The sequence below is a fragment of the Zootoca vivipara genome, chromosome 6 (genome assembly GCF_965207765.1).
Source record: "Zootoca vivipara chromosome 6, rZooViv2.hap1.1, whole genome shotgun sequence".
Lineage (NCBI taxonomy): Eukaryota > Metazoa > Chordata > Lepidosauria > Squamata > Lacertidae > Zootoca > Zootoca vivipara.
The window spans coordinates 16,462,688-16,482,290 of record NC_142589.1 but is presented as its reverse complement, the minus strand read 5'-3'; the positions used below and the strand labels follow the sequence as shown (position 1 = coordinate 16,482,290).

The following is a 19,603-nucleotide window of genomic DNA, read 5'->3' as shown; positions in this document are numbered from 1 at the left end:
TGGTGCCGCTTTGCCCTTCTATGGGCACCAGAAAATGGCGGCGCCGGCGTCGGAAGTCGCTTCCGCGCATGACCGGAAGTTGCGTGACGCGACTTCCGGTTGCGGTTTGCCCTTCTATGGGCATCAGAAAATGGCGGCGCCGGCGTCGGAAGTCGCTTTTACGTGTTTCCGGTCATGCGCGGAAGCGACTTCCGGTGCTGGCGCCGCCATTTTCTGGTGCCCATAGAAGGGCGAAGCGCCACCGGAAGTTGCGTCACGCAACTTCCGGTTATGCGCGCGCTGCCGATCCCGGATCTTTACGATCCGGACTTGGCAGCTATGCAACAGAAGTTAGGCTATCCCTGCCCAGAGAGGGGTGCCGCTGGGCCACTGGCCGAAGCTGATAGAAGGCTTTGGTGGCACGGAGGCCACCTGAGCCTCAAGTAACAGCAAAGGATCCAGGAGAACCCGCAAGCTACGTACCTCCTCCTTCAGAGGGAATATAACCCCCATCAAGAGTGCAGCAAATCAGAAATAAACTGGTTCCAAGCTGTTAGGGGCTTTTTTTATGCCCATAGTAGCACCTGTAACTTGGACCAGTAGCAAATCAGCCGCAAGTGCAGATCTCTGGTGTTCGACACTGAGAGAGCCTAGCATGCAAACATGAACATTAGTCCATGCAGATTTTATGCAAACCTGTGGGTTTGATTTTTTTGGAGATGTATTTCCTCTGTTTGGGGACTCTCTAGTTCCAAGTAGGATGGCTGCCTGATTAAATAAATCTTAACTAATCGTGGGAATTAAATGGAGCAAATTGATTAAATTTGCATATAAATTAAAGGAGAGTTTCAAAGCCCAAAACTCCATAAATCATGATAGGTAAGTCATAGATCAGGATCTATTGGGCGATCGGTGGATAATTTGATGTGTATCAGCAAGGGATTTCTTCACTCTAGAAACAGAGTGCAGCCCTGTTTAGGGAAGTTTTTAATGTTTGATGTATTTTAGAATTTCTGTTTTGTTGGAAGCCGCCCAGAGTGGCTGGGGGAACCCGGCCAGATGGGCGGGGTATAAATAATAAATTATTATTATTATTATTATTATTATCATGTTTTTAATATTCTGTTGGAAGCCGCCCAGAGTGGCTGGGGAGGCCCGGCCAGATGGACAGGGTATAAGTAAATAATAATAATAATAATAATAATAATAATAATAATAATAATAATTAATAATAATAATTCTGCCTGGAAAAAGGCCCCTATTACAAACTTACCAAAAGTAGTCATAAACAAGAAATGCTTCCCAAAGTCTACCACCATAACAATCGTGGGCTGGGTTTTTAAGCATGGCTAAGCTTTCACTGAAGTCTCTCTCTCTCTCTCTCTCTCTCTCTCTCTCTCTCTCTCTCTCTCTCTCTCTCTCTCTCTCTCTCTCTTTCTCTTGACAGACACCCCTTGGTCTTGGATTCCAAAATTTTGTAACTTCAAGGAGTTCAGGAAACGTCACCACCGGCAGTACGACGAGCCGACCGGGAACATGGTGCACATCAAACAGAAGTTGTACCATAACGGGCACCCCAGCCCCAGACACCTCTAAGAAACCCAAGACTGTCGAGAGGTTGTAGAACTCGGCCTTTTTGCCGTCTGTTGAGGGGCCCCGCCCGTTCCTCAATGGACGCCACTGTAAGGACTTCCGTTTAGTTACCCTTATCAGTGTGTGTCAGCCTGGCACGCCCAGAGAATGCACAATCCAATCCCGTCCCGGCTGCGAGGCTCCCGGGACGTTGCACTGTGGTTACCATTTTATTGGTGGACTCCTGTATATATGTAAACAAAAACAGACACAAAACGGAAAGAGAATTTGCATTGTACTTCCGCAGCCCATCAACCTCCTCGATGGTGTGTCCTGCAACGCCGATGTACCCTTTTTTGCGTTTTGTTGGCTATTTATTTGTTTTCTGGGGTTTCTTCTTCTTCTATTTCGGAAATCTGTTGTTGTTCAAAGTCTTTGTAGGTGAGTTTGGACAGAAGATGTAATGTTTAGCCTAAAGTGTGTCCATATCCCCCCCCCGCCCCCCGCCCTCCCGCCGCCACCCCCCAAACCCTTCCCGGATGCTGAACGCGTCTGGTTTCCAATTGCAGATTTGGCTTGAGATTCATAAAACCCGGTAGCTCTGTTGCGTATTGGTTCCTTTGGAACCAAGTTGCTAGCTTGGTGTCACAACACCCTCCCCTCCCCCATTTGTACATTTTTGTTCTGTTTCTTAAATTAATGGGATCCTGTAGTTCATCCTGTCTGATTTGTTTACGATCTCGGAAGCACCGAGCAACGCTGGTTTGCTGTGAAAAAAATGTTAAGCAGGTTAGAAGCCAGGCGGAAAGACACCGGCTTTTGTGGAATGTGTTGGAGAGCCCGTTGACGTTTATCTCTGACCATGTCAGCCCCCCTGGGTGTCTCTGCCAACTGTTCACATCACCCTGCCTTGAGAATGATTTATCCCTTGATAAATGTTGCGTCGCTAATGCGTTAGGAGCTCAAAACACGTCGATTACCAAATGGCATTTGTTGGTGTTTGTAATAACTTAACCACTTGTCCAGAACATGTGACAGGGAGCATGGCAGCGAAATGAGAGCTAGTTCAGCCAGCCATCGGTCTCATGATGAAACCATTGAGCCCTGTGTGTGTGTGTGTTGTCAACTGGTCTTGTGAATGTAGAATTGTAGGGTTGGAAGAGACCGCCTTAGGCAGGCATTTTGGGACTACAACTCCCATCATCCCTGACCACTGCTCCTGTTAGCTAGGGATGATGGGAGTTGTAGTCCCAAAAACATCTGGAGGGCCGAGTTTGCCTATGCCTGCCCAAGGGGGATCTAGTCCAACTCTCTACAATGCTAGAATATGTTACTTGAGAATGGAGAGCGCTGCTTTATACCAAGTCAGGCTCGTTGTCCATCCAGCCCAGTATTGTCTGCACTGACTGGCAGCCGCTCTCCAGGGTCTCAAGCAGAGAAGGGTCTTCCCCATCACACTGTACTTTTCACTCAGGGGTGGGGAACCTTGGGCCCTCCAGATGTTGCTGAAATCTCAACTCTCCCAGCAGCCCTTGCAAGCATGGCCAATAGCCAGGGATGGTGGGAGTTGTAGTCCCAAAAACATCTGGAGGGCCCAGAGTTCTTCTGCGCCTGTTTTAAGTGGAGATTTGCTTCTCTTCTTGGCCAGGGCTGGGGAAACCTGCAGCTCTCCAGAGGTTGTCCAACTACAACTCCCATCAGTCCGACAACACCTGGAGGGCCATGGGGTCCCCACCCCTGTTTTAGGCCATGATGATTCTCGGCTTACCACGGCTGGAATCTTCTGTTTAGATGGGGAAATGGGGCCCAGAGTCCAGGCATAGCCAACAAGCATAGATGTTTCTGGACTACAACTCCCATCATCCCTGATTGGCTATGCTGGTTGAGGCTGATGGGAGCTGGAGATGGGCACTGTTGTGGCTACGCCTGGACCAGACAGTCAGGGTCTGCCATCTCTAACTATTGTAGCGTTTCTAAGACCGGCTTCCTCCAAGGCTTAACTCTGCAGTGGCTTCATGATGTTGAAGGAACAAACCATCGTCACATGAGTTGACTGTAGCCCTTTTCATGCACTCAAAAGGACATGTGCGGCATCAAGTGTGAGAGAGAAAACGAAAGGCGGGGAAAAAAAATCAGCTTTTAATGCAAACCTACCTGATTCGGACTTCCCAAAACAGGATGCAAACCGAGACACAGCTAGCTGCCTTTCGGAATTCTGAAATTTTGCAGTGCATTTCTCCAGCCAGGTAATGTGCAGAGCAAAATGTGTACATTAGGGGAAAGACTGCATCCAAATGCATATATTAGTTTTTTTTGTTTTTAAAGAACCCATCAAAATGCATTATTTCAAGGAAAACTGCATGCAAATTTCAGGGGAAATTGCGTATGAATTTTGGAAAGACTTAAGATCCGGCGCAGTGTAGTGGTTAAGAGCGGTGGACTCGTAATCTGGCGAACCGGGTTCGCGTCCCCGCTCCTCCACATGCAGCTGCTGGGTGACCTTGGGCTAGTCACACTTCTCTGAAGTCCCTCAGCCTCACTCATCTCACAGAGTGTTTGTTGTGGGGCAGGAAGGGAAAGGAGAATGTTAGCTGCTTTGAGACTCCTTAAGAGGAGTGAAAGGCGGGATATCAAGTCCAAACTCTTCTCCTCTTCTTCCTAATAATAATAATAATAATAATAATAATTTTATTATTTATACCCTGCCCATCTGGCTGGGTTTCCCCAGCCACTTATAGACCTATAGATCATAGACTTACAGATTTCCGTGAGGATTTAAAAATAATAATCACAATTGTAAACAGGAGCAGAAAATGTGGAGAACTGAATTTAGCCTTGGAAAAAGGAGAAATTGGGGGAAGTGATATTATTAATTCTCATTATTCTAAAGCAGGGGTCAGGAAACTTTTTCAGCAGGGGGCCAGTCCACTGTCCCTCTGACCTTGTGGGGGGGGGGGACTATATTTTGAAAAAAAAATATGAACGAATTCCTATGCCCCACAAATAACCCAGAGATGCATTTTAAATAAAAGGACACATTCTACTCATGTAAAAACATGCTGATTCCCAGACCGTCCGCGGGCCAGTTTTAAGAAGGTGATTGGGCAGCATCCGGCCCCTGGGCCTTAGTTTGGGGACTCCTGTTGTAAAGAATAATAAGAATAGTAATAGTAACAACCTGCTCTTCACCTTCTAAGGCTGCAGGGCAGGTTTCAACAATCAGAATGCATTGTTTAAAACACGTTTAAAACTGCTTCCAGCCGCAGAGAATAAGTTGGGTCCTAAAAATGCAAATATTTGGGTGTCCAAAGCCGGGGGGAAAGGGGGGGGGAATGAACAGATCTGTTCATTCACTGAAGGCACAGTCAGTTGCTCAATTGCAAGGCGGCTTCTGAGCTCATTCAGCCAGATTCCCTGCTCAATACAGGAAGGTGAGAGGTGGAGTTGGTGAGGACTTTAGGAACGGTGCTGGTCCTCTGGCGCTTTATGCCCATATGTCTTCTTCTGAACACATGAAGTGGGCACACGCCATTTTCATGCATACAGAGATAAGTCTCAGTTCCATTGCTGCCTGTTTATTAAACTCACCAGCCAGGATTCACATGAAGAGTGATTTTTTAAAAATATTTTTATGCGTATTTATGGGGAAAGGCTTGGTCCATTTTGTGTGTCGGGTGACTCATCCAACCAAGGGGGTGGTCTCTTGACTGCCCTGGCTCATAAAGGGGCACAGGACTTTGTTACGAGGCAGAAATTCCACCGCCAGTTGCTGCCATATACCTGCAAGAGCAATGTGGCAGGCAGATATCAAACAGGTGTTGACTCACCCATCATTGCCGGGGGGGGGGCTTGAGGAAACAGAAGCAGGTGCACAAACGTCCCCCACTTTGAATGCAGACAAAGCCATTTGCATCTGTCGTCTTTTTCTTTTTTCAAATTTCCGGATGTCCACCAGCCAACTGTTTCGATCGTTTATTTATTTATTTTCAATTTGAGACGATATCCCGCTTATTTTTCTTTTCTTTTTATATATATATATAAAATATAGACTCTAGGCGGCTTACAATTATACAGAAAAGAAGAAAAAAACAAACCACAATAATAATCCAAACGGAATTGCATGCATGCATTAGTGCGGATGAATACCCATGTTAAAACAAGGAACAACCTCGCCAGGCCATATTGGGAATGTTCTCTCTGTGCTGATTTGGGGAATTGGGGGGTTTTTTTGGGGGGGAGGGGAGCGGAAGACCCTGATCTGACAGAGAGTTGAGTGTGCTTAAGCCTTTGATTTGAGTGGCTTTACGTGTGCTCTGGCAAATGCTAATGACGGCTTTCCACCCGAGGGGTATTTGTACCTTACGTCCAAACTGTGTACAATCTGCGAACACAGATTGTACGAGTTGTGTACCCGTAGTTATTTGCACGTGGTGCTCAATGAGTGTACGGTCTGTGTGCCTGTGCTTACGGCTGTTGTATATCAATGCCCTCCAACAAGTGTACACACTCTTGCCATGAAGGGATGGAGGCTGCGTTAATGTACGAAATCTGAGGTTTGCCATGGAAGTAGGACTTGGGACTGGTTTCTGAGTTATTGGGTGTGGGGGTGACCAGTAAAGACTTTGGGAGGTCGCAGGATTGAAGCAGCGCAATAGGAAGAGCGAAAGGGGCTTGCTTTTGTTTTATTTTTCAAAGAAAATTATCCAATGGGTCTCTCTGCCTGGGGCTGTTTTGCTTCTGCAGAGTCCAACCTCTCATTCGTTGCATATTTCCGGAGATGCACCAATCAGGACTAGTGGGCTCATACATTTGATAAAAATAAATCTTCTCATTGCCTCAAAGTACCTGGTCTGCTGAAGAGAAACACCTGATAAGGGGAATGCCAAATAAATATTAAATATAACCCGGTGGCTGCTCTGGTTTAAGCACATTTAACTCTCGTCATCTAAATCGTGTGCCCGCTTTACTTGGAAGTAAGGTCCGTCCAGTACAAAGGACTTTCCGAGTGAAATCTGTTTGGTATCAGGGCCCCGCGCCAGAAACCCAATTCTCCACCCTTCTCACTTTCAAGTAGACATGGCAAAGAAAGGAGGGGAAAAGGCCACCGTTGTTATTATGATTTAAAATGTTGCAGGCTTTGTGTTTTGAAAAAAAAAAGAGAAGCTGCCCCCTTGTTAAATGTTACCAAAAAAAATTATAAGAGGGGAGGGGGTAAATTGGACAGACCCTCCTTCTGAAAAAATATTGACAATGTCTGTGATTATTGTTTGATTGCAATGTCTGTGATTAAAAGGAAAAACAAAACGAAACACGAGAAATCTACTGCCAAAGTTAACCCCATGAATCTGACAGTTCATTTGATTCGATGGTTGCTGTCAGAGAGCGAATTTGTGAATGTGTGTGTGATGTGGAAGGCTACTCCAAAGGTTTGGGGTTTTATCCAGGCCAGAGTTAGACCCATTGAAATGAATGGACCTATGTTAGCCATGCCCATTAATTCTGATCCATCTGCTCAGAGTAGAATTATATGCGGCCTGTTGCATAAAAGCTACATTTTTGTTTCGTCTCTTGATATCCTATATGTATATTTATTTATACATTATTACCAGAGGGGTATAGTGGTTAGTGTGTCGGGACTGTAACCTGGGGGACTGGGGTTCAAATCCTCCCGCTAAACTATGGACCTGATTGGGTGACCTCACAAGCCACAGTCTCTCTCAGCTTAGGCTACTTAACAGATTGCCACTGAATACAGTGGTTCCTCACAAGACGAACACCTTGGGCAACGGAAAAGCCGCAAGACGAAAGCGTTTTGCGATTTTTGTGAAGACTCGCAAAACGAAGTCGTCTATGGCCGTGCTTCACAAGATGAAGTACAGTAACCTCGCCACCCTGTGCTCCAGAGGCGGCCGCGACAGGAAGTGAAGAGCCTTAAAAACATCTGACCGTGGCGGGTGAGTCGGCGCCTTTTTTTGCGCTCCCCACATAGGAACGCATTAATTAAATTTCAATGCATTCCTATGGGAAACCGCGCTTTGCAAGACGAAATTATCGCAACACGAAATGACTCGTGGAACGAATTAATTTCGTCTTGTGAGGTACCACTGTATAGTTGTCAGGGAACAATGGCAAGGATGGGATTTTGCTGAGCAGTCGCCTTGGGGGGGGGGGAAGCTGGGAAAGGTTCGGATAGGGGAAAACAGATATCAAGGGGCTGGAACAACTCCTGTGAAGAAACCTTACAACATTTGAGGCTCTTCTGTTTAGAGAAAAGACGAGGGAAGGAGGGCCAGAGGGCAGATTTAGGGGTACAGGACTGGTTCTCCAGCACTGGGTTCTGAGTCTGAGCCGAGAGGGCACTGTGACAGTGATAAACAATGGAAGGTGGGGGGGGGTGTTGCGCCAATTTTCTGGTGTTGCACAGGGCACACGGCTGGAATTTTAAAGCTCATTTTAAATGTCACTGAGAGGGCACGATAGAAGTTTGCAACATTATGTATGGCAAGGGTATCAATAAAAATATTGTTTATTTGTGTAGCTGAAGGCTTTACCCCCCCACCAAAAGAGAGACAGAGACATAAGACAAAATAAAACACGTTACAGAATAAAACACATTACACAATTAGAATATTTATTAAAACCAGACATTCTGTCAGATAAGGGCTTGTCCCTCTGAAACAAAATTCACTTTAACACCCCCACGAATCTTTCTCCTTAAAATTGCTGCTCTAGAGGTAAAACAGGCTGGCGCCATGGCTTGGAGAAAGTGAGAAGAGAAGTTCTTCTCCCTCTCTCCTAATGACAGAACTTGTGGAAATCTAGTGAAGCTGAAAGTTGGAAGATTCTGGTCAGATAAAGAAAGGACTTCTTCATGTAGCACATAGCTCAACCATGGAACTCGCTGCTGCAGGAGGGCCACCAACTTGGATGGTTTTAGAAGCAGATTAGATCAATTCATGGAGACGTAACACTTTCAAGGGCTGCCAGCCGCAATGGCCATGCTCTGCCTGGTCCATGGCGGGAGACAGCTATGCTTCTGAATACCAGTTGCTGGAAAATGCAGGTTGGGGAGAATGCAGTGGGGTTCAAGTTGTGCTTTGGGCTTTCCGACAGAGGCATCTGGTTGGCCACTGTAAGAACAGGATGCTGGACTAGATGGGCCACTGGCCTGATCCAGCAGGGCTTTCTTTTCTTTTCAGAGGGCCCTGCAGAAAAATGCTTCCTTCTCTGCTTCTGCAGGAGAGAGTTCCTTCGCCTTGGGCTGAATGCTACTTTCAGAGCAGCCCAGAAGTTAATTGCGACACACACACACACACACACACACACACACACACACACACAGCTTCAGCAACAGAAAGATGGAGAACACAAGGGGAGGGTGGAACAATAGGTTGGAAGGAGCAGGTGAGGACATGTCTGAAGACATCCTTCCCTCTTGGTTCGAACAGCACCCTCCTTGTTTTTTAAAAATAGTTGAGGGCCACATTCCCTACTGGGCAAGCTTCTGGGGGCCAAATGGTGGGAGGAGCTGGCCAGGTGTGTGTGTGTGGGGGGGAAGCAGGTGAGAGTGCCTGTTCCTTGAGCACGGAAAAAGCATGCCTTCCCCTAAGATTTACTGCCCTTCGGTTTACATGATGGCAAGTGCTTCTGTATACACATCAATACATGCAAATGTTATGCAGATCTGTGCGGCTACCCTTCTCCAGATGCAGAAGCTGTGGAGGGAATGGGCAGGCGAAACCACCGCCAATTTGCCTGCTGCCATTCTTAGGAGATTTCAAGGTATCCGATTAGGCGATGGTGTTCTGGCTCCCTAGTGGCTGTGAGCTCTCCTTAATGGTGCTTGGAGAGGATCTTGGTTCCAACGACAGTCATAAAGAAGTACATATATTTTCATTCCGAAGGCAGCCTCAAAGGAACTGGCATTCCTCGAAGAGGATTAAGAAAACGGCCGTCACATTAAAAGTGCTCTGTGCCACTGATGCAACGAAGGCGAGGAGGGGATCAAAAAGGGGATGGTGGAAGGTGATTTCGGCAGGAGAGTCCTGATGGATCTAGTGCAACCCACCAGATTCTCTAAAGGGGAACACAGAAGCAGGATCTGAGCGCAAGAGCATGCTTCCCCACCTGTGGTTTCCAGCAACTGGTATTCAGAAACATACCGCCTCTGACTGTGCAGGAAGAACATAGGTTGGTGGCCATCACTGCCTCCTGTGGGAGTGAGTTCCATAGTTTAACTATGTGCTGCGTGAAGAAGTTGTTTCTTTCGAACATTCAGGCCTACAGAATCTGGAAGGGACTCCCAAGGGTCATCTAGCCCAACCCGCTGCAATGCAGGGATCACAATGCACATGGTCTCCCATCCAAACTGCAACCCCACCAGACCCTGCTTAGCTTTGCAAATGTGCTAGCAGTTTCATTGCTGCGCCACTAGGAGGTAGGTAAAAAGGTAAAGGACCCATGGACGGTTAAGTCCAGTCAAAGGCGACTATGGGGTTGCGGCGCTCATCTCGCTTTCACCCACAGATAGATTTTCGGGTCATATGGTCAGCTTGACCAAACCACTTCTGGCACAACGGGACACTGTGACGGAAACGCCGTTTACCTTCCCGCCGCAGCGGTGCCTATTTATCTACTTGCAGTGGCGTGCTTTAGAACTGCTAGGTTTGCAGGAGCTGGGACAGAGCAGCAGGAGCTCACGCCGTCGCGGGGATTCAAACCGCCCACCTTCTGATCGGCAAGCCCAAGAGGCTCAGTGGTTTAGACCACAGCACCACCCGCATCCCTGCTGCCACTAGGGGGATGCAGCTCCTGCAGTGAGCAGATGAGAAAACTCCAATGCTTTGAGCCCAGGGTTGAATGTGGCCCTGCAAACCTCTCCACCTGACTCCCTGGGCCACCCTCCATCTCCACAGGCCAGACCCCTCACCCAACCCGCAACACACTATTGCTTTTGCTTGGCAGCAAGGCATCCTTGAACAGCGATGCTTGGTTGGCAAGAGGTGTAGAACTTAATGGGCTGAGGTGGAGTATTAGTTTAAGGCACTAGATATTCAGAGGCTAGTGTCAGCAGCAGTGGCTCTTGAGTATGTGGAAAGTGCCATCTAAGTCCCCAATACGAGTAAAAGTTTTTCCTTTTGTGTATAAAAATCCCCTTAATAAGCCCACTTGTAAATTTATCCTGCCTCTGGTGGTGGTGTTCATCTCACGTCCAAATTCAAGCCTAGCCACGTTACTAAGAGGGTCGCAAAACCTCCTGAGGGAAGTGGGTGTTAGCGGCAATTCATGAGGCCGTCAAGACGCAGCCAGCTCTACTCCAGCATGATGACAGAATGGCAGGTGAGAAAGCAAGCAGGTAGCAGGCAGCCCAGGCAAGGCATTTCAAAGAGCGGTTTGCCAAACCACTCTCCGAAGTGCCTCCCCGCTTCCTTAAAAGATGTTTGAGAGAGTTGTGAAGGGAAAGGTGAGGTTTAAAGGGAGGTGGTCCCCCCCCCAAGGTGTAAAGGAAGGAATTGGCCAGGTGGAGGGGGGGACAGCAGGTGAGAGCCCCTACTCTGTGTGTAAGGATCTCTCTGACTGGTGTGTGGTTGAAACGTAGCCTATAATATTGAGGGTCACATCCATTGCTCCCCCCACTCCCCCCTGACTCCACCCACCACTGGAATGCGGACCCTGGAAGGTTGCCTATGATGGAATGTGGCCCCCAGGCCGAATACCTTTCAATTTTTTTTTGCCTTCTCTGCTTACTAAAATATTGGGAGTCTACATTTTTGCCCAGCAAAGGCTGGCTCTTCCAGGCACTGAAGGATTGTAGCTTTAACATTCGTTCCCTCCAGTTTAGCTGGATCGGAAATCACCCAAGCGGGTCTATTTTCTTTTCCTTCTTGGATTCCATTTATTTATTTGTTTTAAATGGGGTGTGTGTGTGTGCTAAATTGACTACCAAATAAGCAGCCCCGGTAGCAGGATGGAAGCAGTCCAGCACTGGAGAGAGAAAGAACTCCTCTGAATCTGGACATGATGTGACTTTATGAGCTTGTAGAGAAAGCCTATTATAACTGTATTTCCTGCCAGCTGGTTGAATGCGGGGAAGAGGTGAGGGAAATGAGAATTATCCATCACAAGCAGTCACCACCAATACCAGCTCAATGTACCTTTGACATGGGACAGCATCACATCGTGGAGGCAGACTAATTGGTTCTCTTTCTCTCATGCCACCTCTCGGCCTCGCCATCAATCACAGGCTTGTATTTTGCTCGGGATAACGCTGGCAGGTATAAAAGACGGGCAATCTGTTGCTGTAGCAGGTGCCAGGAAGCCAGAAAGACAAAGCCAGGTCAACATAGGCCTATTTCTAGGGTGCCAAGAGACGCCTCGTTGGAGAGATGCCTGGTGCATTTTTTTGGGGGGGGGCCCCTGAAAATATTATGACGGCCAGAGGAGCAAGAATCTGTGACGATGTCTCACCCCAAACAAGGTAGATGGTGCCAATGAGCTACTGAGCTAAGTTCAAGGTGCTGCGTTTGGTACACACAGCCCTGAAAGTTAATCTCACCTTATCTTTCAATTTGATCACTACAGGTGAGAGCCTCGTACAGATACCATGGTATCAGGAGGTACATTCTGTATTATGTAGGAACTGGACCCACTCAGGCAGGAAGAACCAGCTGCACAAATAGAAGATGGGGAATACCTGGCTTGCCAGTAGTACATGCGAAAAGGATCTAGGGGTCTTAGTGGACCGTTAGCTTAACGTGAGTCAATAGTGTGATGCAGCAGCAAAAGAGGCTAATGCTATTCTAGGCTGCATCGACAGAAGTTTAATGTCCCAATCAAGGGAATTAATAGTGCCGCTCTATTCTGCCTTGGCCAGCCCACACCTGGAGTCCTGTGTCCAGTTCTGGGCTCCACAACTTAAGAAGGATGTTGACAATCTGGAACGTGTGCAGAGGAGGGTGACCGGAGATGAAAAAAGGTCTGGAAGCCAAGGAACAGTTGAGAGAGAAGTTGTTTGGCCTGGAGAAGACTTAGACGATATGATAACCATTTTCAAATATCTGGCCTCATGGAAACCAGCTTGCAGTACCCAAACCAACGGATTCGAGTCACAAGAAAGGAGATTCTGACTAAACATTAGGAAGACAGTGGAACAGACTCCCACAAGAGGTGGTGAACTCTTCTTCCTTGGAGGTTTTTAAGCAAGGGTTGGATACATCTGTCATGTATGATCTAGTCAAGATCCCTTCTTAGAAAGTTAGAGCCAGAACAGCAGGCTCTGTGCTAGAACTGGGATCAGTGCAGAAGAGAGTGGAACTTTTTTTTTTAGTTTTTGTGATCATGCAAGAAAGGTGCCAAATGAGTCCTTTCCACTCGCCCGCTGCTGTCCTCCTCGCTTCTTTCCAGAGCTCCTGTTGAGGCCAATTTCCTCAGAGCTGTCCAGCATTTCTCAGCAAAGTAGCCAAAGCAGAGAACCCTGTCGCTTAGTGTAGTAGTCTAAAATCTGATGCCAGGTGTGCTTGGGAGGCAGAGAGGTAAGGAAGGTAAACATAAAGTGTTGCATGGCTTGTGCAGGAAGGAAGAAGCATGCTTTCCTCCCCCAGGAACTCTTGGGTCAGCCTGCGTTCAACTCCAAATTGAGAGGTAGCTGTTGTTTTCTTAACCTGCCCTGCAACGCATAAACAGCTGCCTATGAGGCTGTTAGTCCAGAGGGGAATGATTAGCTGCCCTCACAACAAAGGGACATGCCTGCAGCTTCAAGAAATCAATGCTAAGAGCCCTGCATTCTCACAGTGGCCGGCCAGATGCCCCAAATGGGAAGCTCTCATACAGGACACGAGCACGAGAGCTGATCTCCCCACTTGCGATTCTCAGCAACTGGCATTCAGAGGTATTTACTGCCTCCAACAGAGGAGGGAGAAATATAGCTGCCGTGGTTCCATGAATTTCCCCCAAGACTTTATCTACAATGAAAAGACTGATAAAAATAAAAATCTATTGAGCGAAAATGCCTTTTTTCCCCAAGCAGGATCTAACCAAGACTGGTTATGATGGTTCATGGGGGTCGTGTTCAGAAGAAACAAGATACGCAGAAGCACGAGGTGCTGAGGTGGGGTGCCATTTGGCAAAAGGAACTCTCTTTTTTTAATGTATTGGTTGATACACACACATACATGGTTATTCAAGGTGTCACCCTGAGGTATATATATATATAAAAACCCCGAGAAAGCAGACTCCAAAGCTTGGCCCTCCCTTTCACCAGCGCGACATTGTGTTCACTTCCGACATGATTCCAGGTGGACCACGGCTGCAAGGCGAGAGTCGGTTTTCCCAGCATCCTTTGCTCCACACGTCACAATGGTCTGTTGCGCCCTCCCTGTTCTCTTCTGTCCTTCCTTCTCCCGCCCCCAAAGCTTCCTCATAGGCCCTTCCCCATCGTGAGAGGCAACGGTTGGCTCTTGCCTGGCTCCACCCCTTCAGCTTTTAACCACTCCATCTTCTGCTTGTGTTGCTGAACGGCATCGGCCACCCGGGCGTCTATCATGGCTTCCGTGAGGACGCCGTCCTCGGAGGCATATGCTGCGGCCTGAAGAGGAGAAGGAGAGGGAAATAAACTTGGTTTGGTCATTCCTTGAATGGCATTGTGAGATGGGGGAAAAAAAGGTTTCTGCATGGCATGGATAAATCCGTTCCTCGACCGCCCCGCTTTTAAGTGAGCCTCATTTCTGTCGCAGGATCCTTCACTGCTGAGTTGGAAGGCTGCCATTCCCCCAGCAGAGAGCAGTGGGGTGGCCCTGCAGGCTTCTCAGTCTGGCCCTCGGATCTCTTCCCCAGGTCGCACCCCTCAATGGCCTAGCTTTTGAATGGTCCCTTGAATGTTCATGCCTCTCTAAAATGTGTCCTCGGGACTCTGAAAATGCCTCTTGCTTGCCTGGATGCCGGATGAAGAGAGGGGTTCGAGTTGTGCCGAAACCAGCCGCCCAGCGCACAAAGGCAAAATTCACATCCATTGCTCCGCCCACATTTCCCTCTGGCGCCTCCCGCCACTGGCATTTGGCCCTCAGGATGAAAACCACCCCCCACTCTGCTGCACACTAACAGCGAACTCCTCAAGCGTATGGATCCTGGGGGAGATGAAACGCAAGTGCACACCCCAGAGCAAGAGGGAGAAGATTTGGAGAAGTACAAGCAGAGCAAGAGGGAGAAGGTTTGGAGAAGTACAAAGAGAGCCTTAAAGGGTGGGAACCCCAGGGAAAATCCCATTGAGGTCTCTGTGCATTCATCGGGCTTGACATTCATACCAACTGTTGGGGGGGGGGGAGGAAAAAAAATCTGAGAAAACTAGGGAGGAGGAATGGAATGGAATGGAGTAGCCTGGGAGAGGGAGGAATGGAATGGAGTAGCCTGGGAGAGGGAAGAAGAATGGAATGGAGTAGCCTGGGAGTGGGAGGAGGAATGGAATGGAGTAGCCTGGGAGAGGGAAGAAGAATGGAATGGAGTAGCCTGGGAGAGGGAGGAGGAATGGAATGGAGTAGCCTGGGAGAGGGAAGAAGAATGGAATGGAGTAGCCTGGGAGAGGGAGGAGGAATGGAATGGAGTAGCCTGGGAGAGGGAAGAAGAATGGAATGGAGTAGCCCACGAGAGGGTATGGCCAGGGGGAACCTGGGCACTCTGCAATGCAACATTTTGTAGAATTCTACGTCTTAGTGACAGCCCAATGATGCTCGGGAGCCGCTGCCTTGAAAGAGCACTTCACAACGCAAGATGCCCAGGGCATGCAGCCACTGATGGCTTGGCATGCTCAAAGCTTGGCCAGGTGCCCGTCACTAATGGAGCTGCAAAATGGAGGTGCTCCCTGGCAAGATTGGGGGGTGGGGGTGGCTCAGCTTCAGGAAAGATCCAGTGTTTGTGCAATGGGCATCGAGTGCTTTCCCTTTGCTGTGGTTTGTTGTTGTTGTTTTTTTGCAGGGTGTGTGTGTGTGCACAAGGGTGCAACCTTCATCCCCCCCAGCCAGACCGCCTGCAAATTTTTATTGTGAAGACTCCAGCTGGGGCTGCTGTGCGATTCACGCTTGGCTGGTTCTCTCAATGACTTTCTAAAAATAGATTTGCCTGGGGCCCCGACTGTCAGGAAAGGAGTGGGAGAAAGCAGACGCCCCTTCCAGGAGGAGCTTTAACTCCTTGAAATTGAACACACCGGGCTCTTTCACCGTTTTTTAAGACACAAACATCTCACCACTCACCAGGCTGGACTTCTCCCTGAGACAAAAAGGCTCTGGGACTTCTTATCCTGTCATTTCCACACTCCCCTCCCTTCCACTTCTATCTTCCTAATAATGAGGGCTAGAAACTTAGAAACATCCATAAAAGCTGTGTTTTCAAGAAGCTGGGTTTTGTGTGGCACAAAGGAACTGTAGGAACACAGAACAATTGCCCTATTGGCTTTCAATTCCTCAACCACTGCCTCTTCCATGAGTAAAAGGTTGTAAAGTTTTCCCCAAAAGAACATCACTCTGCAATATGTGTGTGAGAGAGATATATTCTGCAATTGCAGAACATTTCGGCCTGCATGAAGTGTGCAAATTGAGCAGCAAGAAGCCTGTTGGATGAGGCCACCAGCTCATCTAGCCCAGTTCTCAGTGTGGCCAACTAGATACCAATGGGAAGCCTGCAAGCAGGACCTGAGTGCAAAAGCAACTCTCCCCACTTGTGACTCTCGGTAACTGATATTCAGAAATATTGCCCATGGTGAAGGAAGAAGCAAAGCCAGCGTGGCAGGAGGGGAGAGCTGCTCCTCTGCTCGGGTCCTGCTTGTGGGTTTCCCATCAGTATCTCGTTGGACACTGTTGGAGAACAAGATGCTGGACAAACGCTTGCAAAATACTGCACAGAGCAGCTTTGTAATGGTGCAACTGTGAGGGCACGCGGCAGCTTTCTCAAGATGCGTTTGACGTGTGTCAAACGGTTCTAAATGGTTCTGAAATGTTTTAAATTACCTTTTTATTTTAAAATTGCATTGTTTGAACACTATGAGCCTTCCCCCGCACAGGGCTCCTCTGGGAGGGCGGGCGGAATAGAAAAAAAAGGAATCATAAATAAATCATACGAGATTTCCTGGTCTGGTTGACACGTTGTGCAATGAAACAATGGTAACATCCAATGCACATTGTTGTCAGCCCCCCCCGAGGGTTCACAGCAGGGAACTGGCTCTGCTGTGCCACACATCCGTGTCTCTTCCAACCCTTTCCATGGGCCCGCTTTGACGGGCGGGCACAGTAGCCAATTAAGTCCTACTCGGAGCAGATCCACTGAAATCAACCTGGATTCGCCAAGTGCATCCGTTTCAATGGGTTGCCTCAAACGAAGCCCCTACTCAGAGCAGATAAGATTGAAATCAATGGACCCAAGGCTGTCACGCTCCTTCGTTTCGTATGGGCTTACTCGAAGTAAGACTTAGTTGCCAAAGAACATAAACAGAAAAAGAACCTGCTGGATCAGGCCAAAATGTCCCACCTAATCCACTGTCGTGTTCTCAAAGCGGCTGAGATGCCTTTGGAAAACCTGCATAGAAAACTTCCATGGTTTAACCGGTAGGCTTGCCATATTTTGAAGAGCAAAAAAGAGGACACATCTGCCGACTTCTACTTTTAACTATGGATCGCTATGACGACTCTACACCCATGAAGAAGAGGACGTGTCCTGTAAAAAGAGGACATATGGTAACCCTACTATGGGATGCATAGCTACATCGGTCTAGAGTAGGACTGAACTGTAGTCTGCCAGAGAGGTTTCCTAAGCCTGCAAAATGAGGTGGGGAGAGAGAATGCTGCAATGTGGATGGCGGTGAGGCAAACTAATTGAAAATACGAATTGGAGGTGAATTAAGCAGCAGTCGTTAGCAGCAATTAAGCCTCCTCCCCTTTGGGATTATACCGAAGGTGCTCTGACCAAGAGAAGGTTTGAGAAAATGCTTCATTAAATCGTTTGGCTCCAGGAGGCTGAAATCGTGGCTTTCACTGTCCTGAGGTGCTGGCTAAAAAAACAGGTTGTGAACTTTCATTTCTGGTTAGACTTTTGTCTTTTAAAGCACTGCAGTGCCCTTCCCTCCCTGCCCCAAGGCTATCGGAAACAGACCAAGGCAGGCAGGCAGGCAGGCAGGCAGGCAGGCAGGCAGGCAGGCAGGCAGGCAGGCAGGCAGGCAGAGAGAGAGAGAGAGAGAGAGACTGAGGCAGGGGAAGGAATTCTAAAACACCTTCCACGAGGCATCCACTTGCGTCAAGGCTGTTTGAAGGATGCGCAAAGCCGCACCTGGCTCGCCACAGCTGCTGCTTGTCAAGATCAGGAAACGCAAGCACGCTCACAAGGAGGGAAAGGGACTTGGGAAGGTGACAAACTCACTCTGCGCTACCCAATCACGTCACAAGCTGGCGGGCGTCAATGTCCAGCGTTCTCAGAAGAGGCAAAGAACAGCCTTGATTCCCCCCCCCTAAATTCAATCCCTACCTAGCCCCAGGATGAAGGACTGGGGGAACCTGTGGCCCTGCAGATGTGCCTGGATCCAACAGGTGGGGATGATGGGCTTCATAGTCCCTCAATGTCTGGAGGACTTAGGCTCCCCAATCCAGCACCCTATGGGTTTGGGTTAAGCCCAAATTTCAGGGGTTGATTTCCCCCCCTATGGATTAAGGGTCCCCTCCCCTCAAAAAGTGCCACGGTGCTCAGGTTCTGCTTCTGGGGGGCTTGGCTACTGTAAGAACAGGATGCAGGATGAAATGGGCCTTTGGTCTGATCCAGCGGGACTCATCTTAGGTTCTTAAGGGGTGCCCCAAAATTCTATATACAGGTATATAATTGCCACAGTTCCTGACGATGGCTGCTTGTCCCCCCCCCCCCCGAGGATAACTCTGCCAGTGCTGCTGCCAGTGACACCCCCATTGCCGGCAAGCATTCCTGTCACCACACAAGAAACCCTTCGTGAGCTCCCCGCCACCACCAATAGTGCCCCATTCTCCCCATTGTGAATGGGGTGATGAATTTGGGAGGGATTTCATCTCAGCACTAGCCAGCTCTGTGTGTTGCAATTCCATAGAAGCGCACAGGAAACTGCACAAAATTGCAGTTATGAAGAGATTCGGCTCTTTTTTTCTTTTCAAAACTACATTCACAGTCCTTGTGACTGCTTGAAAGCATGTGAAATCTCACAAGTGCTCTCTCTTTCTCTCTCTCGCAATGTAACATAATGTTACACTGGGTATAGAAATGAACTTGTAGAAAATCTCAGATCTCTCTCCTATTCAAAAGCAGTCCTTACGGCTGCAAAGTTTTGCTTGAAAGCGTGTGAAATCTCACAAGCTCTGTGCATATCTGCGGAATGGCTGGTGTTTGACCCCGTCAACACAAGCGGTTATTTAGAAACAAATTTGCCCCGGGAGAATGCTGAATGTTCTAGTGTCATGTCTTATTTACTGAAGTTGAAGCTTGCCGTTTTATTAATGTATTTTTCAAAATTAATTCTACAGTTTTATCTGGCCCACACTGTCCTCTTTTTTTTGCTGATATTTCGTAATTGTTATAAACCACTTAATATTTTAAAAATCTCTAAGCGACCTACAACATAGAGCACACAAATTATACCATCAACTCGAAAGCACAACCTGTCTAACCTACCTCACAGGGTCGTTGTGGGGATTAAATGAGAGGGGAGAACCACCTTGAACTCCTTGGACAAAAAAAGGCAGGATATGAATAGTAGTTTAGTTTCAGGTTTGCAGGTACCTCTCCCTGTGCAGTCTAGAGATAATATGTTCGGGTACATTGGTATCCCCGTCATTATATCCATGTTGAATTTTTTGTTATTGTTTACTTGCCCCTGTGGTTCCATAATAATTTGCAAACTAATAAAAAACATTGAAAATAAATATAGCTATACACAAACCCCTCTCTCACATGTCTCAAGGCCAGAGTAAAAAAGGTGCTGTCTTCAGCATACGACAAGAGGATGGGAGATGGAGTTTTCAGGAGGCATTACGCAACCCGAGGCTCTTTGGAAGAAGGA

General features: G+C 48.0%; 2 protein-coding genes across 3 annotated transcripts in view; one reads left to right on the top strand and one right to left on the bottom strand.

Moving 5' to 3' along the window:
* Positions 1-2,267, top strand: part of TMEM240 (transmembrane protein 240) — a 32,257-nt gene extending 29,990 nt beyond the window's left edge. The window contains exon 4 of one of the 2 annotated variants that reach the window (XM_060276198.2): positions 1,427-2,267. In XM_060276198.2, the coding sequence (XP_060132181.1) occupies positions 1,427-1,575 (149 nt within the window). In that variant the 3' untranslated portion in view covers positions 1,576-2,267. The remainder of the gene's footprint in view (positions 1-1,426) is intronic. The other variant, XM_035117270.3, reaches the window with a different exon arrangement.
* An 11,386-nt stretch (positions 2,268-13,653) lies between these two features.
* ATAD3A (ATPase family AAA domain containing 3A) overlaps positions 13,654-19,603 on the bottom strand; it is a 46,993-nt gene continuing 41,043 nt past the window's right edge. Inside the window, exon 16 of the mRNA XM_035119820.3 lies at positions 13,654-14,134. Within this exon, the coding sequence (XP_034975711.1) occupies positions 13,967-14,134 (168 nt within the window). The 3' untranslated portion in view covers positions 13,654-13,966. The remainder of the gene's footprint in view (positions 14,135-19,603) is intronic.